This window comes from Oncorhynchus gorbuscha, linkage group LG22, assembly GCF_021184085.1.
Source record: "Oncorhynchus gorbuscha isolate QuinsamMale2020 ecotype Even-year linkage group LG22, OgorEven_v1.0, whole genome shotgun sequence".
In the NCBI taxonomy this organism is placed as follows: domain Eukaryota; kingdom Metazoa; phylum Chordata; class Actinopteri; order Salmoniformes; family Salmonidae; genus Oncorhynchus; species Oncorhynchus gorbuscha.
The window spans coordinates 38,593,262-38,607,471 of record NC_060194.1 but is presented as its reverse complement, the minus strand read 5'-3'; the positions used below and the strand labels follow the sequence as shown (position 1 = coordinate 38,607,471).

Here is a 14,210-nt window from a genome sequence, read left to right as displayed (position 1 = left end):
CAACATACCAAACAATAAAACAGTAAATGACAGAATACCTCCCAGAGTAACCTAGAACCATTTGGAAGGACTAAAAAAAACATTTAAAAAAACAACAAGCCCTTTTTGTTGTAAGAGCTGAGCATTCTCCTACTTGTATAACAAGAAGTCTTCATTGAACAGAAGTACTGCAGAATTGAAAGTCTAGCCTCTCTGGTAGAGAACATTATACCACTCTGCACAGTTTAATTCCAACAGTACTCAATATATACATTGCATTCGGAAAGTATTCAGACCCCTTCCCTTTTTCCACATTTTGTTACGTTGCAGCCTTATTCTAAAATTGATTTTTTTTCATGATTTGGAAAGGAACACACCTGTCTATATAAGGTTCCACAGTTGACAGTGCACGTCAGAGCAAAAATCAAGCCATGAGGTCGGAGGAATTGTCCGTAGAGCTCAAAAAGAGGATTGTGTTAAGGCACAGATCTGGGGAAAGGTACCAAAATATTTCTGCAGCATTGAAGGTCCCCAAGAACACAGTGGCCTCCTTCATTATTAAATGGAAGAAGATTGGGACCACCAAGACTCTTCCTAGAGCTGGCCACTTCGGGGGAGAAGGTTTGGGAGGTGAACAAGAACCCAAAGGTCACTCTGAAAGAGCTCCAGTTCCTCTGTGGAGATGGGAAAAACTTCCAGAAGGACAACCATCTCTGCAGCACTCAACCAATCAGGCTTTTATGGTAGAGTGGCCAGATGGAAGCCACTCCTCAGTAAAAGGCACATGTCTACCCACTTGGAGTTTGGAAAGGACTCTCAGACCATGATAAACAAGGTTCTCCGGTCTGATGAAACCAAGATTGAAGTCTTTGGCCTGAATGGAAGAAACCTTGCACCATCCCTACTGTGACGCATGTTGGTGGCAGCATCATGCTGTGGGGATGTTTTTCAGTGGCAGGGACTGGGAGACTAGTCAGGATCGAGGAAAAGATTAACAGAGAAAAGTACAAAGAGATCCTTGATGAAAACCTGCTCCAGAGCTCTCAGGACCTCATACTGGGGCGAAGGTTCACCTTCCAAAAGGACAGCGACCCAAAGCACACAGCCAAAAAAATGCAGGTGTGGCTTTAGGACAAGTATCTGAATGTCCTTGAGTGGCCCAGCCAGAACCCACACTTTAACCCGATCGAACATCTCTGGAGAGAGCTGAAAATAGCTGTGCAGCGATGCTCCCCATCCATCCTGAAAAAGCTTGAGAGGATCTGCAGAGAAGAATGGGAGACACTCCCCAAATACAGGAGCGCCAAGCTTGTAGCGTCAAACCCAAGAAGACTCAGGGCTGTAATCGCTGCCAAATGTGCTTCAACACAGTACTGAGTAAAGGGTCTGAATACTTATGTAAATGTGATATTTCCACTTTTAATAAATGTCGAAAAATTGTTTTTGCTTTGTCATTATGGGGTATTGTGTGTAGATTGAATATATATATATATATATATATATATATATATATATATATATATATAATCCATTTTAGAATAAGACTGTAACAAAATGTGGAAAGAATCAAGGGGTCTCAATACTTTCTGACTGCACAGTGTGTGTATATATATCAATATATCCTCTTTCTTCTGAAAATTATTGAACAAGTTGTAATCATGAACTTCAGGTCACCTCCTGGCTTCAACACTAGGGGAGCAGGCTTACACAGGTTCCACACCTCAGACCTGGACTCCCATTGGAACAAAAGGTTTGTCCTGCATAGAGGTGAGAACTATTTCCCTCTGTCAGACTCTGTGGTGTTCTGGCACCTTATGAGACACATCCACTCCCAGGGGGCTAGCGTCTGATCACCACCTGCTCGTAGGGCCCTGCGCCAACCCTGAAAGAGAACGTCACACACGTTATTATCCAACCAGCAACAACTCACACCAAACAAGTGAAAGGGTGTTACTGAAAAACACTTCACAACAAACAATCACATTCTATTGATTACATTTACATTTAAGTCATTTAGCAGACGCTCTTATCCAGAGCGACTTACAAATTGATCATATATTCTATCGATTGGCCCTTGTGCATTAAAGGGACAGTGCAAGATTTTGACAATTAAGTATTTTATCTACTTAATGGATACATGTTTTTTGTCTGCATCCAGTATGAAGGAAGTTAGAGGTAGATAGTTAATTGACAAAATTGTGCCCTATCCCTTTAAATGTTATCTGTTATCTGTGATTCAGTGACAGTGATTGTTGCTAGGAGTGCCTGCTGTTGTGTGTCCGTTTGTAGTCATTCTACCTCTATGGTGTCACCCACTTTCTGATGCATTAGGTAATAATGTCACCCACCTGGTGTGTTGGCTTCCCAGCGCTGTGCTTCCACCAGGACCAACAAACAGCTTGAGCCCCTCCTCTGTAACGCACAAACAAGATACTGTCAATCAACGCAAGGTCGCCACGCTGCCAAAATGGCCTGAGGTTATTTGCTTAGCCATCTAAAAATAAGTGGTTATTGACAAGCATTCTTTAGTTTGAGAGAGAAAGGGAGTAGAGGGGCTTTACCGTGAGAGAGACAGGGAGTGGAGGGGCTTTACCGTGAGAGAGACAGGGAGTGGAGAGGCTTTACTGTGAGAGACATGGAGTGGAGGGGCTTTACAATAGAGAGACAGGGAGTGGAGAGGCTTTACTGTGAGAGAGACAGGGAGTGGAGGGGCTTTACCGTGAGAGAGACAGGGAGTGGAGAGGCTTTACTGTGAGAGACATGGAGTGGAGGGGCTTTACCGTGAGAGAGACAGGGAGTGGAGGGGCTTTACCGTGAGAGAGACAGGGAGTGGAGAGGCTTTACTGTGAGAGACATGGAGTGGAGGGGCTTTACAATAGAGAGACAGGGAGTGGAGAGGCTTTACTGTGAGAGAGACAGGGAGTGGAGGTGCTTTACTGTGAGAGAGAGAGGGAGTGGAGGGGCTTTACTGTGAGTGAGACAGGGAGTGGAGGGGCTTTACAGTGAGAGAGACAGGCATGGCAACTGCTCGGCCTCCGAACACAAGGCACTACAGATGGTAGTGCAAACGGCCCAGTACATCCCTGGGGCCAAGCTTCCTGCCATCCAGGACCTCTATATCAGGCGGTGTCAGAGGAAGGCCCAAATAATTGTCAGACTACAGCCACCCTAGTCGTCATAGACTGTTCTCTCTGCTACCGCATGGCAAGCGGTACCAGAGCACCAAGTCTAGGTCCAAGAGGTTCTAAACAGCTTCTACCCCCAAGCCATAAGACTCCTGAACATCTAATCAAATGGCTACCCAGACTATTTGCATTGCCCCCCCTCTTTTACACTGCCGCAGCTCTCTGTTGTTATCATCTATGTAAAGTCACTTTAATAACTCTACCTACATGTATATATTACCTCAACTAACCGGTGCCCCCGCACATCAACTCTGTACCGGTACACCCCTTTATAGAGTCTCGCTACTGTTACTTTACTGCTGCTCTATAATTACTTGTTGCTTTTATTTCTTATTCTTATCCATATTTTTTTTAACTGGATTGTTGGTTAGGGGCTCGTAAGTAAGCATTTCACTGTAAGGTGGAGAGACGGTTAAATACCTGTTGTATTCGGCGCATGTGACTAATAACATATATATTTTTTTACCCTGAGAGAGACAGGGAGTGGAGGGGCTTTACTGTGAGAGAGACGGGGAGTGGAGAGGCTTTACTGTGAGAGAGACAGGGAGTGGAGGGGCTTTACTGTGAGAGAGACGGGGAGTGGAGAGGCTTTACTGTGAGAGAGACAGGGAGTGGAGAGGCTTTACTGTGAGAGAGACAGGGAGTGGAGGGGCTTTACTGTGAGAGAGACAGGGAGTGGAGAGGCTTTACTGTGAGAGAGACAGGGAGTGGAGAGGCTTTACTGTGAGAGAGACGGGGAGTGGAGGGGCTTTACAATAGAGAGACAGGGAGTGGAGAGGCTTTATTATGAGAGAGACAGGGAGTGGAGGGGATTTACCGTGAGAGAGACAGGGAGTGGAGGGGATTTACCGTGAGAGAGACAGGGAGTGGAGAGGCTTTACTGTGAGAGAGACAGGGAGTGGAGAGGCTTTACTGTGAGAGAGACAGGGAGTGGAGAGGTTTTACAATAGAGAGACAGGGAGTGGAGGGGCTTTACCGTGAGAGAGACAGGGAGTGGAGAGGCTTTACTGTGAGAGAGACAGGGAGTGGAGAGGCTTTACAATAGAGAGACAGGGAGTGGAGAGGCTTTACTGTGAGAGAGACAGGGAGTGGAGAGGCTTTACAATAGAGAGACAGGGAGTGGAGAGGCTTTACTGTGAGAGAGACAGGGAGTGGAGAGGCTTTACAATAGAGAGACAGGGAGTGGAGAGGCTTTACTGTGAGAGAGACAGGGAGTGGAGGGGCTTTATCCTTAGAGACAGGGAGTGGAGGGGCTTTACTGTGAGTGAGACAGGGAGTGGAGGGGCTTTACTGTGAGAGAGACAGGGAGTGGAGGGGCTTTACTGTGAGTGAGACAGGGAGTGGAGGGGCTTTCCTGTGAGAGAGACAGGGAGTGGAGGGGCTTTACTGTGAGAGAGACATGGAGTGGAGGGGCTTTACTGTGAGAGAGACAGGGAGTGGAGGGGCTTTACTGTGAGAGAGACAGGGAGTTAAGGGGCTTTGAAAAAACGAGTCAACTGAAATAGCTAATCAAAAAGTCCATTAGGTACCTTTAGAGTCCATTAGAGTCCTTCCAGACTCATATTAAACATCTCCAATCCAAAATCAAATCTAGAATCGGCTTTCTATTTCGCAACAAAGCCTCCTTCACTCACGCCGCCAAACTTACCCTAGTAAAACTGACTATCCTCCCGATCCTCGACTTCGGCAATGTCATTGACAAAATAGCTTCCAACACTCTACTGAGCAAACTGGATGCAGTCTATCACAGTGCCATCTGTTTTGTTACCAAATCACCTTATACCACCCACCACTGCGACCTGTATGCTCTAGTTGGCTGGCCCTCGCTACATATTCGTCGCCAGACCCACTGGCTACAGGTCATCTATAAGTCTAGGTAAAGCTCCGCCTTATCTCAGTTCACTGGTCACGATAACAACACCCACCAGTTGCACACGTTCCACCAGGTATATCTCACTTATCATCCCCAAAGCCAACACCGCCTTTCCTTTCAGTTCTCTGCTGCCCGTGACTGGAAAGAATTGCAAAAATCGCTGAAGTTGGAGACTTTTATTTCCCTCACCAACTTTAAACATCAACTATCTGAGCAGCTAACCGATCGCTGCAGCTGTACATAGTCCATCTGTAAATAGCCCACCCAATCTACCTACCTCATCCCCATACTGTTTTTATTTACTTTTCTGCTCTTTTGCACACCAGTATCTCTCCTATGGCCTATTTATTGCCCACCTCCTCATGCCTTTTGCACACAATGTATACAGACTTTCTTTTCTCTAATGTGTCATTGAACTGTTTGTGTTATTGGCTTGTTTATTGTTTATTCCATGTGTAACTCTGTGTTGTTGTTTGTGTCACACTGCTTTGCTTTATCTTGGCCAGGTCGCAGTTGTGAATGAGAACTTGTTCTCAACTAGCCTACCTGGTTAAATAAAGGTGATCTGGCCTACCTGGTTAAATAAAGGTGATCTGGCCTACCTGGTTAAATAAAGGTGATCTGGCCTACCTGGTTAAATAAAGGTGATCTGGCCTACCTGGTTAAATAAAGGTGATCTGGCCTACCTGGTTAAATAAAGGCGATCTGGCCTACCTGGTTAAATAAAGGTGATCTGGCCTACCTGGTTAAATAAAGGTGATCTGGCCTACCTGGTTAAATAAATGTTTAAAAAGCAGAAGAAAGTAACCATTACTTGTGATGTGTACAGGACATCAGTCTGTCTGATGTGACTGGTATATGCAGAGCTCTGCCAGGAGTCATCTCTCACATACTAAACTCTCTCTCCACTATGGCCTATATTCCTGCTAGTATCCATGGAAACAGTTTCCTCTACAATAGACTCCACTAAATCTTGGCTGCAGTCTCTGAAGAAAGAGAGCTGGGTAAAGTCTTGTACTCTGAACTTGTCTAAGTGTCTGAGCTGGGTAAAGTCTAGCCCTCTGAGCTAGTCTAAGTGTCTGAGCTGGGTAAAGCCTAGCCCTCTGAGCTAGTCTAAGTGTCTGAGCTGGCTAAAGCCTAGCCCTCTGAGCTAGTCTAAGTGTCTGAGCTGGGTAAAGCCTAGCCCTCTGAGCTAGTCTAAGTGTCTGAGCTGGGTAAAGCCTAGCCCTCTGAGCTAGTCTAAGTGTCTGAGCTGGGTAAAGCCTAGCCCTCTGACCTAGTCTAAGTGTCTGAGCTGGGTAAAGCCTAGCCCTCTGAGCTAGTCTAAGTGTCTGAGCTGGGTAAAGCCTAGCCCTCTGAGCTAGTCTAAGTGTCTGAGCTGGGTAAAGTCTAGTCTAAGTGTCTGAGCTGGGTAAAGCCTAGCCCTCTGAGCTAGTCTAAGTAATAATAATAATAATATATGCCATTTAGCAGACGCTTTTATCCAAAGCGACTTACAGTCATGTGTGCATACATTCTACGTATGGGTGGTCCCGGGATCGAACCCACTACCCTGGCGTTACAAGCGCCATGCTCTACCAACTGAGCTACAGAAGGCCCTCTGAGCTAGTCTAAGTGTCTGAGCTGGGTAAAGTCTAGCCCTCTGAGCTAGTCTAAGTGTCTGAGCTGGGTAAAGTCTAGCCCTCTGAGCTAGTCTAAGTGTCTGAGCTGGGTAAAGTCTAGCCCTGAACATTGAGCTAACATCTAGCATGGTGAGCGTACCCTCAGCGCTGGAGTCCAGCGGGCCGTGGCTGAAGTCCTGGCTCTGGAGGATCTTCTCCACGATGTCATCAGCGTCGACCCGTGTGGCGTCTACCCTCTTCAGCTGACACTCCACCGAGCTCTGCTTCACTGGATACCTGAGACACACACACACACACACAACGTATGTACACACACCATGTATATACACACACACACACCATATATATACACACACACCATGTATATACACACACACAACGTATGTACACACACATGCACACACACACCATGTATATACACACACACCATGTATATACACACACACACGTGAGAAAGAAAGAAGGATGAGATGGAACATTGCCAGCAGCACCATAACAGACTACTGTTCTCGTCTGATGATTACATTGTGATACTCCGTTGAAAGGTCAGAGGTGAGTGAGTGTGTAGATATTATCTGCTGAGTCTCTCTGAAGAGGCAGAGCTCTGTGTGGGGGTGGGGGAGGGGGGGGGGTGTTCAGGTTGAAAGGTCAGAGGTGAGTAAGTGTGTAGATATTACCTGCTGAGTCTCTCTGAGGAGGCAGAGCTCTTTGCGGGGGTGGGGGGATGTTCAGGTACGGGGGAGCAGGAACAGGTGACAGAGACAGGAGGTGTAGAGCGGGCCTCCCTCTCAGCCACCCGGTCCACGCTGGGTTCAGGAATACTGCCGATGCCTGTGGAGGTGGAGCCCGCTGAGGGGTTCCTCTTGTGTGTTAGCTCTGATAGGCTGGAGGAACGTGAGTGACCTGAGCTATAGCCTATAGGGAACGAGTAGGCAATGTTACACTCCACATGACAGTGGCAGACACTTAATGGAGACAGATTTCACAACCACAAAGATAACTCTGAGGGCAAGCTATGGCTTTTCAGACATTCATACATACATCATCGTATTTCATTCATAATAGGTCGTAGCCTTTTGTAATTAATATCTGGTTCAGACGTGGTGTTTAGATACCTGACACTTTGGACTGTTGGCTGGCATAGCTGGATGTTCTAGAGTGGCCAGATGCTCTCGGCTCATCAGGAACAGACACACACTTCCCTGGGGGCTCTGAGCAGGAGTGGATAGCAGCACAACATTAGCACTAATGATTAATGAATAACAGGGTTCAATCCTGCCATACTGCTGTAAATCAATTCAAAAGTGTCCAGAGCTGGCGGGATGTGCGTGTTTGGGTGAGTGTTCCTGGTACGCAGAGGCAGGGTGTGTGTGTATGGGGAGACAGGGTGTGTGTGTATGAGGAGACAGGGTGAGTGTGTATGGGGAGACAGGGTGTGTGTGTATGGGGAGACAGGGTGTGTGTGTATGAGGAGACAGGGTGTGTGTGTATGGGGAGACAGGGTGTGTGTGTATGGGGAGACAGGGTGTGTGTGTATGGGGAGACAGGGTGTGTGTGTATGGGGAGACAGGGTGTGTGTGTATGGGGAGACAGGGTGTGTGTGTATGGGGAGACAGGGTGTGTGTGTATGGGGAGACAGGGTGTGTGTGTATGGGGAGACAGGGTGTGTGTGTATGAGGAGACAGGGTGTGTGTGTGTATGGGGAGACAGGGTGTGTGTGTATGGGGAGACAGGGTGTGTGTGTATGAGGAGACAGGGTGTGTGTGTATGAGGAGACAGGGTGTGTGTGTATGAGGAGACAGGGTGTGTGTGTATAAGGAGACAGGGTGTGTGTGTGTGTATGGGGAGACAGGGTGTGTGTGTATGGGGAGACAGGGTGTGTGTGTATGGGGAGACAGGGTCTGTGTGTATGGGGAGACAGGGTGTGTGTGTATGGGGAGACAGGGTGTGTGTGTATGGGGAGACAGGGTGTGTGTGTATGAGGAGACAGGGTGTGTGTGTATGGGGAGACAGGGTGTGTGTGTATGGGAAGACAGGGTGTGTGTGTATGGGGAGACAGGGTGTGTGTGTGTGTTTTCCTGGTACCCAGAGGTGTGTGTGTGTGTACCTGGTATGGGGGGGCAGGGTGTGGCTGTGTACCTGGTATGGGGAGGCAGGGATAAGTAATCCTTCTCACCCCCCCCCCTTTAAGATTTAGATGCACTATTGTAAAGTGACTGTTCCACTGGATGTCATAAGGTGAATGCACCAATTTGTAAGTCGCTCTGGATAAGAGCGTCTGCTAAATGACTTAAATGTAAATGTGTGTGTGTGTGTGTGTGTGTGTGTGTGTGTGTGTGTGTGTGTGTGTGTGTGTGTGTGTGTGTGTGTGTGTGTGTGTGTGTGTGTGTGTGTGTGTGTGTGTGTGTGTGTGTGTGTGTGTGTACCTGGTATGGGGAGGCAGGGTGTGTGTGTACCTGGTATGGGGAGGCAGGGTGTGTGTGTACCTGGTATGGGGAGGCAGGGTGTGTTTGTTTTCCTGGTATGGGGAGGCAGGGTGTGGCTGTGTACCTGGTATGGGGAGGAAGGGTGTGTGTGTGTACCTGGTATGGGGAGGCAGGGTGTGTGTGTGTGTACCTGGTATGGGGAGGCAGGGTGTGTGTGTGTGTGTGTGTGTGTGTGTGTGTGTGTGTGTGTGTGTGTGTGTGTGTGTGTGTGTGTGTGTGTGTGTGTGTGTGTGTGTGTGTGTGTGTGTGTGTGTGTGTGTGTGTGTGTGTACCTGGTATGGGGAGGCAGGGTGTGTGTGTACCTGGTATGGGGAGGCAGGGTGTGTGTGTACCTGGTATGGGGAGGCAGGGTGTGTTTGTTTCCTGGTATGGGGAGGTGCTGTGTACCTGGTATGGGGAGTGTGTGTGTGTACCTGGTATGGGGAGGCAGGGTGTGTGTGTGTGTGTGGTGTGGGGTGTGTGTGTGTGTGTGTGTGTGTGTGTGTGTGTGTGTGTGTGTGTGTGTACCTGGTATGGGGAGGTGTGTGTGTGTGTGTGTGTGTGTGTGTACCTGTGTGTGTGTGTGTGTGTGTGTGTGTGTGTGTGTGTGTGTGTGTGTGTGTGTGTGTGTGTGTGTGTGTGTGTGTGTGTGTGTGTGTGTGTGTGTGTGTACCTGGTATGGGGAGGCAAGGTGTGTGTGTGTGTGTGTGTGTGTGTGTGTGTGTGTGTGTGTGTGTGTGTGTGTGTGTGTGTGTGTGTGTGTGTGTGTGTGTGTGTGTGTGTGTGTGTGTGTGTGTGTGTGTGTGCGTGCGTGCGTGTGTGTGTGTACCTGGTATGGGGAGGCAGGGTGTGTGTGTACCTGGTATGGGGGGACAGGGTGTGTGGGTGTGTGTGTGTACCTGGTATGGGGAGGCAGGGTGTGTGTGTACCTGGTATGGGGAGGCAGGGTGTGTGTGTACCTGGTATGGGGAGACAGGGTGTGTGGGTGTGTGTGTGTACCTGGTATGGGGAGGCAGGGTGTGTGTGTACCTGGTATGGGGAGGCAGGGTGTGTGTGTACCTGGTATGGGGAGGCAGGGTGTGTGTGTACCTGGTATGGGGAGGCAGGGTGTGTGTGTACCTGGTATGGGGAGGCAGGGTGTGTGTGTACCTGGTATGGGGAGACAGGGTGTGTGGGTGTCCCCTCCCTTCCTGTCTTCGTAGAGACACCCTGCCTCTGCCTGCTGGATGCCCAGTTTCATGGCTGTGGACGGTGGCCTAAAGGGGACACAGGGACATTGACATTCACCCTGACCCATTTTACAACCCAAACCCAACACCCCACACACCTGTTCCAAACATACTTGTTATCATGTACGGTTGTTGGTTGGTTTGAGGATGTCCATCTGTTTGTTCATACGGTCATTTGAAAGTGACTGGCTAAATGGTATAAACACATCTTATACAATCATCCTGCCTACAACCTTTATGACATAACATGACCCTTCCCTTCCTAAAAACAACCTTAGGACTGACTGCACAGATCTACAGTAGAGGACATTAATCACAGTAGAGGACATAAATCACAGTAGAGGACATAAATCACAGTAGAGGACATTAATAACAGTAGAGGACATTAATCACAGTAGAGGACATTAATCACAGTAGAGAACATTAATAACAGTAGAGGACATTAATCACAGTAGAGAACATTAATCACAGTAGAGAACATTAATCACAGTAGAGGACATTAATAACAGTAGAGGACATTAATCACAGTAGAGAACATTAATCACAGTAGAGGACATGAATCACAGTAGAGGACATTAATCACAGTAGAGAACATTAATCACAGTAGAGAACATTAATCACAGTAGAGAACATTAATCACAGTAGAGGACATTAATAACAGTAGAGGACATTAATAACAGTAGAGGACATTAATCACAGTAGAGGACATCAATCACAGTAGAGGACATTAATCACAGTAGAGGACATTAATAACAGTAGAGGACATTAATCACAGTAGAGAACATTAATCACAGTAGAGGACATGAATCACAGTAGAGGACATTAATCACAGTAGAGAACATTAATCACAGTAGAGGACATGAATCACAGTAGAGGACATTAATAACAGTAGAGGACATTAATAACAGTAGAGGACATTAATAACAGTAGAGGACATTAATAACAGTGGAGAACATTAATCACAGTAGAGGACATTAATAACAGTAGAGGACATTAATCACAGTAGAGAACATTAATCACAGTAGAGGACATGAATCACAGTAGAGGACATTAATCACAGTAGAGAACATTAATCACAGTAGAGAACATTAATCACAGTAGAGAACATTAATCACAGTAGAGGACATTAATAACAGTAGAGGACATTAATAACAGTAGAGGACATCAATCACAGTAGAGGACATCAATCACAGTAGAGGACATTAATAACAGTAGAGGACATTAATCACAGTAGAGGACATTAATCACAGTAGAGGACATCAATCACAGTAGAGGACATCAATCACAGTAGAGGACATTAATCACAGTAGAGGACATTAATCACAGTAGAGGACATTAATCACAGTAGAGGACATTAATCACAGTAGAGGACATTAATCACAGTAGAGGACATTAATCACAGTAGAGGACATCAATCACAGTAGAGGACATTAATCACAGTAGAGGACATCAATCACAGTAGAGGACATTAATCACAGTAGAGGACATTAATCACAGTAGAGGACATCAATCACAGTAGAGGACATTAATCACAGTAGAGGACATTAATCACAGTAGAGGACATTAATCACAGTAGAGGACATTAATCACAGTAGAGGACATGAATCACAGTAGAGGACATTAATCACAGTAGAGGACATTAATCACAGTAGAGGACATCAATCACAGTAGAGGACATTAATCACAGTAGAGGACATCAATCACAGTAGAGGACATTAATAACAGTAGAGGACATTAATCACAGTAGAGGTCATCAATCACAGTAGAGGACATTAATCACAGTAGAGGACATCAATCACAGTAGAGGACATTAATCACAGTAGAGGACATTAATAACAGTAGAGGACATTAATCACAGTAGAGGACATTAATAACAGTAGAGGACATTAATCACAGTAGAGAACATTAATCACAGTAGAGGACATGAATCACAGTAGAGGACATTAATCACAGTAGAGAACATTAATCACAGTAGAGGACATGAATCACAGTAGAGGACATTAATCACAGTAGAGAACATTAATCACAGTAGAGGACATTAATCACAGTAGAGAACATTAATCACAGTAGAGAACATTAATCACAGTAGAGAACATTAATCACAGTAGAGGACATTAATAACAGTAGAGGACATTAATAACAGTAGAGGACATAAATCACAGTAGAGGACATTAATCACAGTAGAGGACATTAATAACAGTAGAGGACATTAATCACAGTAGAGGACATTAATAACAGTAGAGGACATTAATCACAGTAGAGGACATTAATCACAGTAGAGAACATTAATCACAGTAGAGGACATTAATAATACCCTATCAGAAGTTCTGATCTGTAATAAGATCCTAAAAGGTTTTCATAAGCTATATTTCCGGTTAGCTGCTCTTCTGCTCTTTAATAACCCCGCTTTTACAACACAGGAACCACCACGTCTCTCACTTCTTTTACAACACAGGAAACCACCACGTCTCTCACTTCTTTTACAACACAGGAAACCACCACGTCTCTCAATTATTGTATTTTTCTGGTGAACGAGGCTAATTCATGAGGGGAGAGGGGGTGGACTAAAATGATGTAGAAGAGGCAAAGTGAGATATAGAGGGATAGAAAATGTGAAAGTGAGGAAGAAGTAGAAACAGAGAGAGATGGGTGGAGAGAAAGTTAAACAGAGAGATACAGAGAGAGGGGGAGAGAAAGTTAAACAGAGATACAGAGAGGAGAGAAAGTTAAACAGGGGGAGAGAAAGTTAAACAGAGATACAGAGAGGGGGAGAGAAAGTTAAACAGAGAGATACAGAGAGAGGGGGAGATAAAGTTAAACAGAGATACAGAGAGGGGGAGAGAAAGTTAAACAGAGAGATACAGAGAGAGGGGGAGATAAAGTTAAACAGAGAGACAGAGGGGGAGAAAGTTAAACAGAGATACAGAGAGGGGGGAGAGAAAGTTAAACAGAGAGATACAGAGAGGGGGAGATAAAGTTAAACAGAGAGACAGAGGGGGAGAAAGTTAAACAGAGATATACAGAGAGAGGGGGAGATAAAGTTAAACAGAGAGATACAGAGGGGGGGAGAAAGTTAAACAGAGAGACAGAGAGGGGAGAAAGTTAAACAGAGATACAGAGAGGGGGAGAAAGCGAGAGTGACATTATGTGATGAATGTGAGGAGGTGTGGGTGTGATGTCAGTAGTTTTGGAGTGGTTTCTTCTCTTACGATAAAGCCTTGGCTTTCTTTCCACAGAGCTCTGAAATATGTCCAACGCACACACTGTGTGTGAGTTATATTCTGTAGGACAGTTCAGTAAGACACACACACCCACACACACACACAGAGAGGAGACCTCAGAGACACTCCGGCACTTTACGAATGCATGAAAGTGTTGTGCTGGAATCTCTCCAGTTCACTGCATTATCAGAGGCCTCAGACAAGGCAACCCTCCCACACTAACCATCTCTCCAGTTCACTGCATTATCAGAGGCCTCAGCCAAGGCAATCCTCCCACACTAACCATCTATCCAGTTCACTGCATTATCAGAGGCCTCAGCCAAGGCAACCCTCCCACACTAACCATCTCTCCAGTTCACTGCATTATCAGAGGCCTCAGACAAGGCAACCCTCCCACACTAACCATCTCTCCAGTTCACTGCATTATCAGAGGCCTCAGACAAGGCAACCCTCCCACACTAACCATCTCTCCAGTTCACTGCATTATCAGAGGCCTCAGACAAGTCAACCCTCCCACACTAACCATCTCTCCAGTTCACTGCATTATCAGAGGCCTCAGACAAGGCAACCCTCCCACACTAACCATCCCTCCAGTTCACTGCATTATCAGATGCCTCAGCCAAGGCAACCCTCCCA

At 46.3% G+C, this 14,210-nt stretch overlaps 1 protein-coding gene across 1 annotated transcript in view; it reads right to left on the bottom strand.

Moving 5' to 3' along the window:
* Positions 1–1,280: 1,280 nt before the first annotated feature.
* LOC124010146 (protein FAM102B-like) overlaps positions 1,281–14,210 on the bottom strand; it is a 35,756-nt gene continuing 22,826 nt past the window's right edge. The window contains exons 6-11 of the mRNA XM_046322523.1: positions 10,274–10,380; positions 7,775–7,870; positions 7,337–7,574; positions 6,799–6,935; positions 2,328–2,391; positions 1,281–1,861 (exon numbers count right to left, since the gene is read on the bottom strand). Coding sequence (XP_046178479.1) covers positions 1,819–1,861; positions 2,328–2,391; positions 6,799–6,935; positions 7,337–7,574; positions 7,775–7,870; positions 10,274–10,380 — 685 coding nt within the window. The 3' untranslated portion in view covers positions 1,281–1,818. The remainder of the gene's footprint in view (positions 1,862–2,327; positions 2,392–6,798; positions 6,936–7,336; positions 7,575–7,774; positions 7,871–10,273; positions 10,381–14,210) is intronic.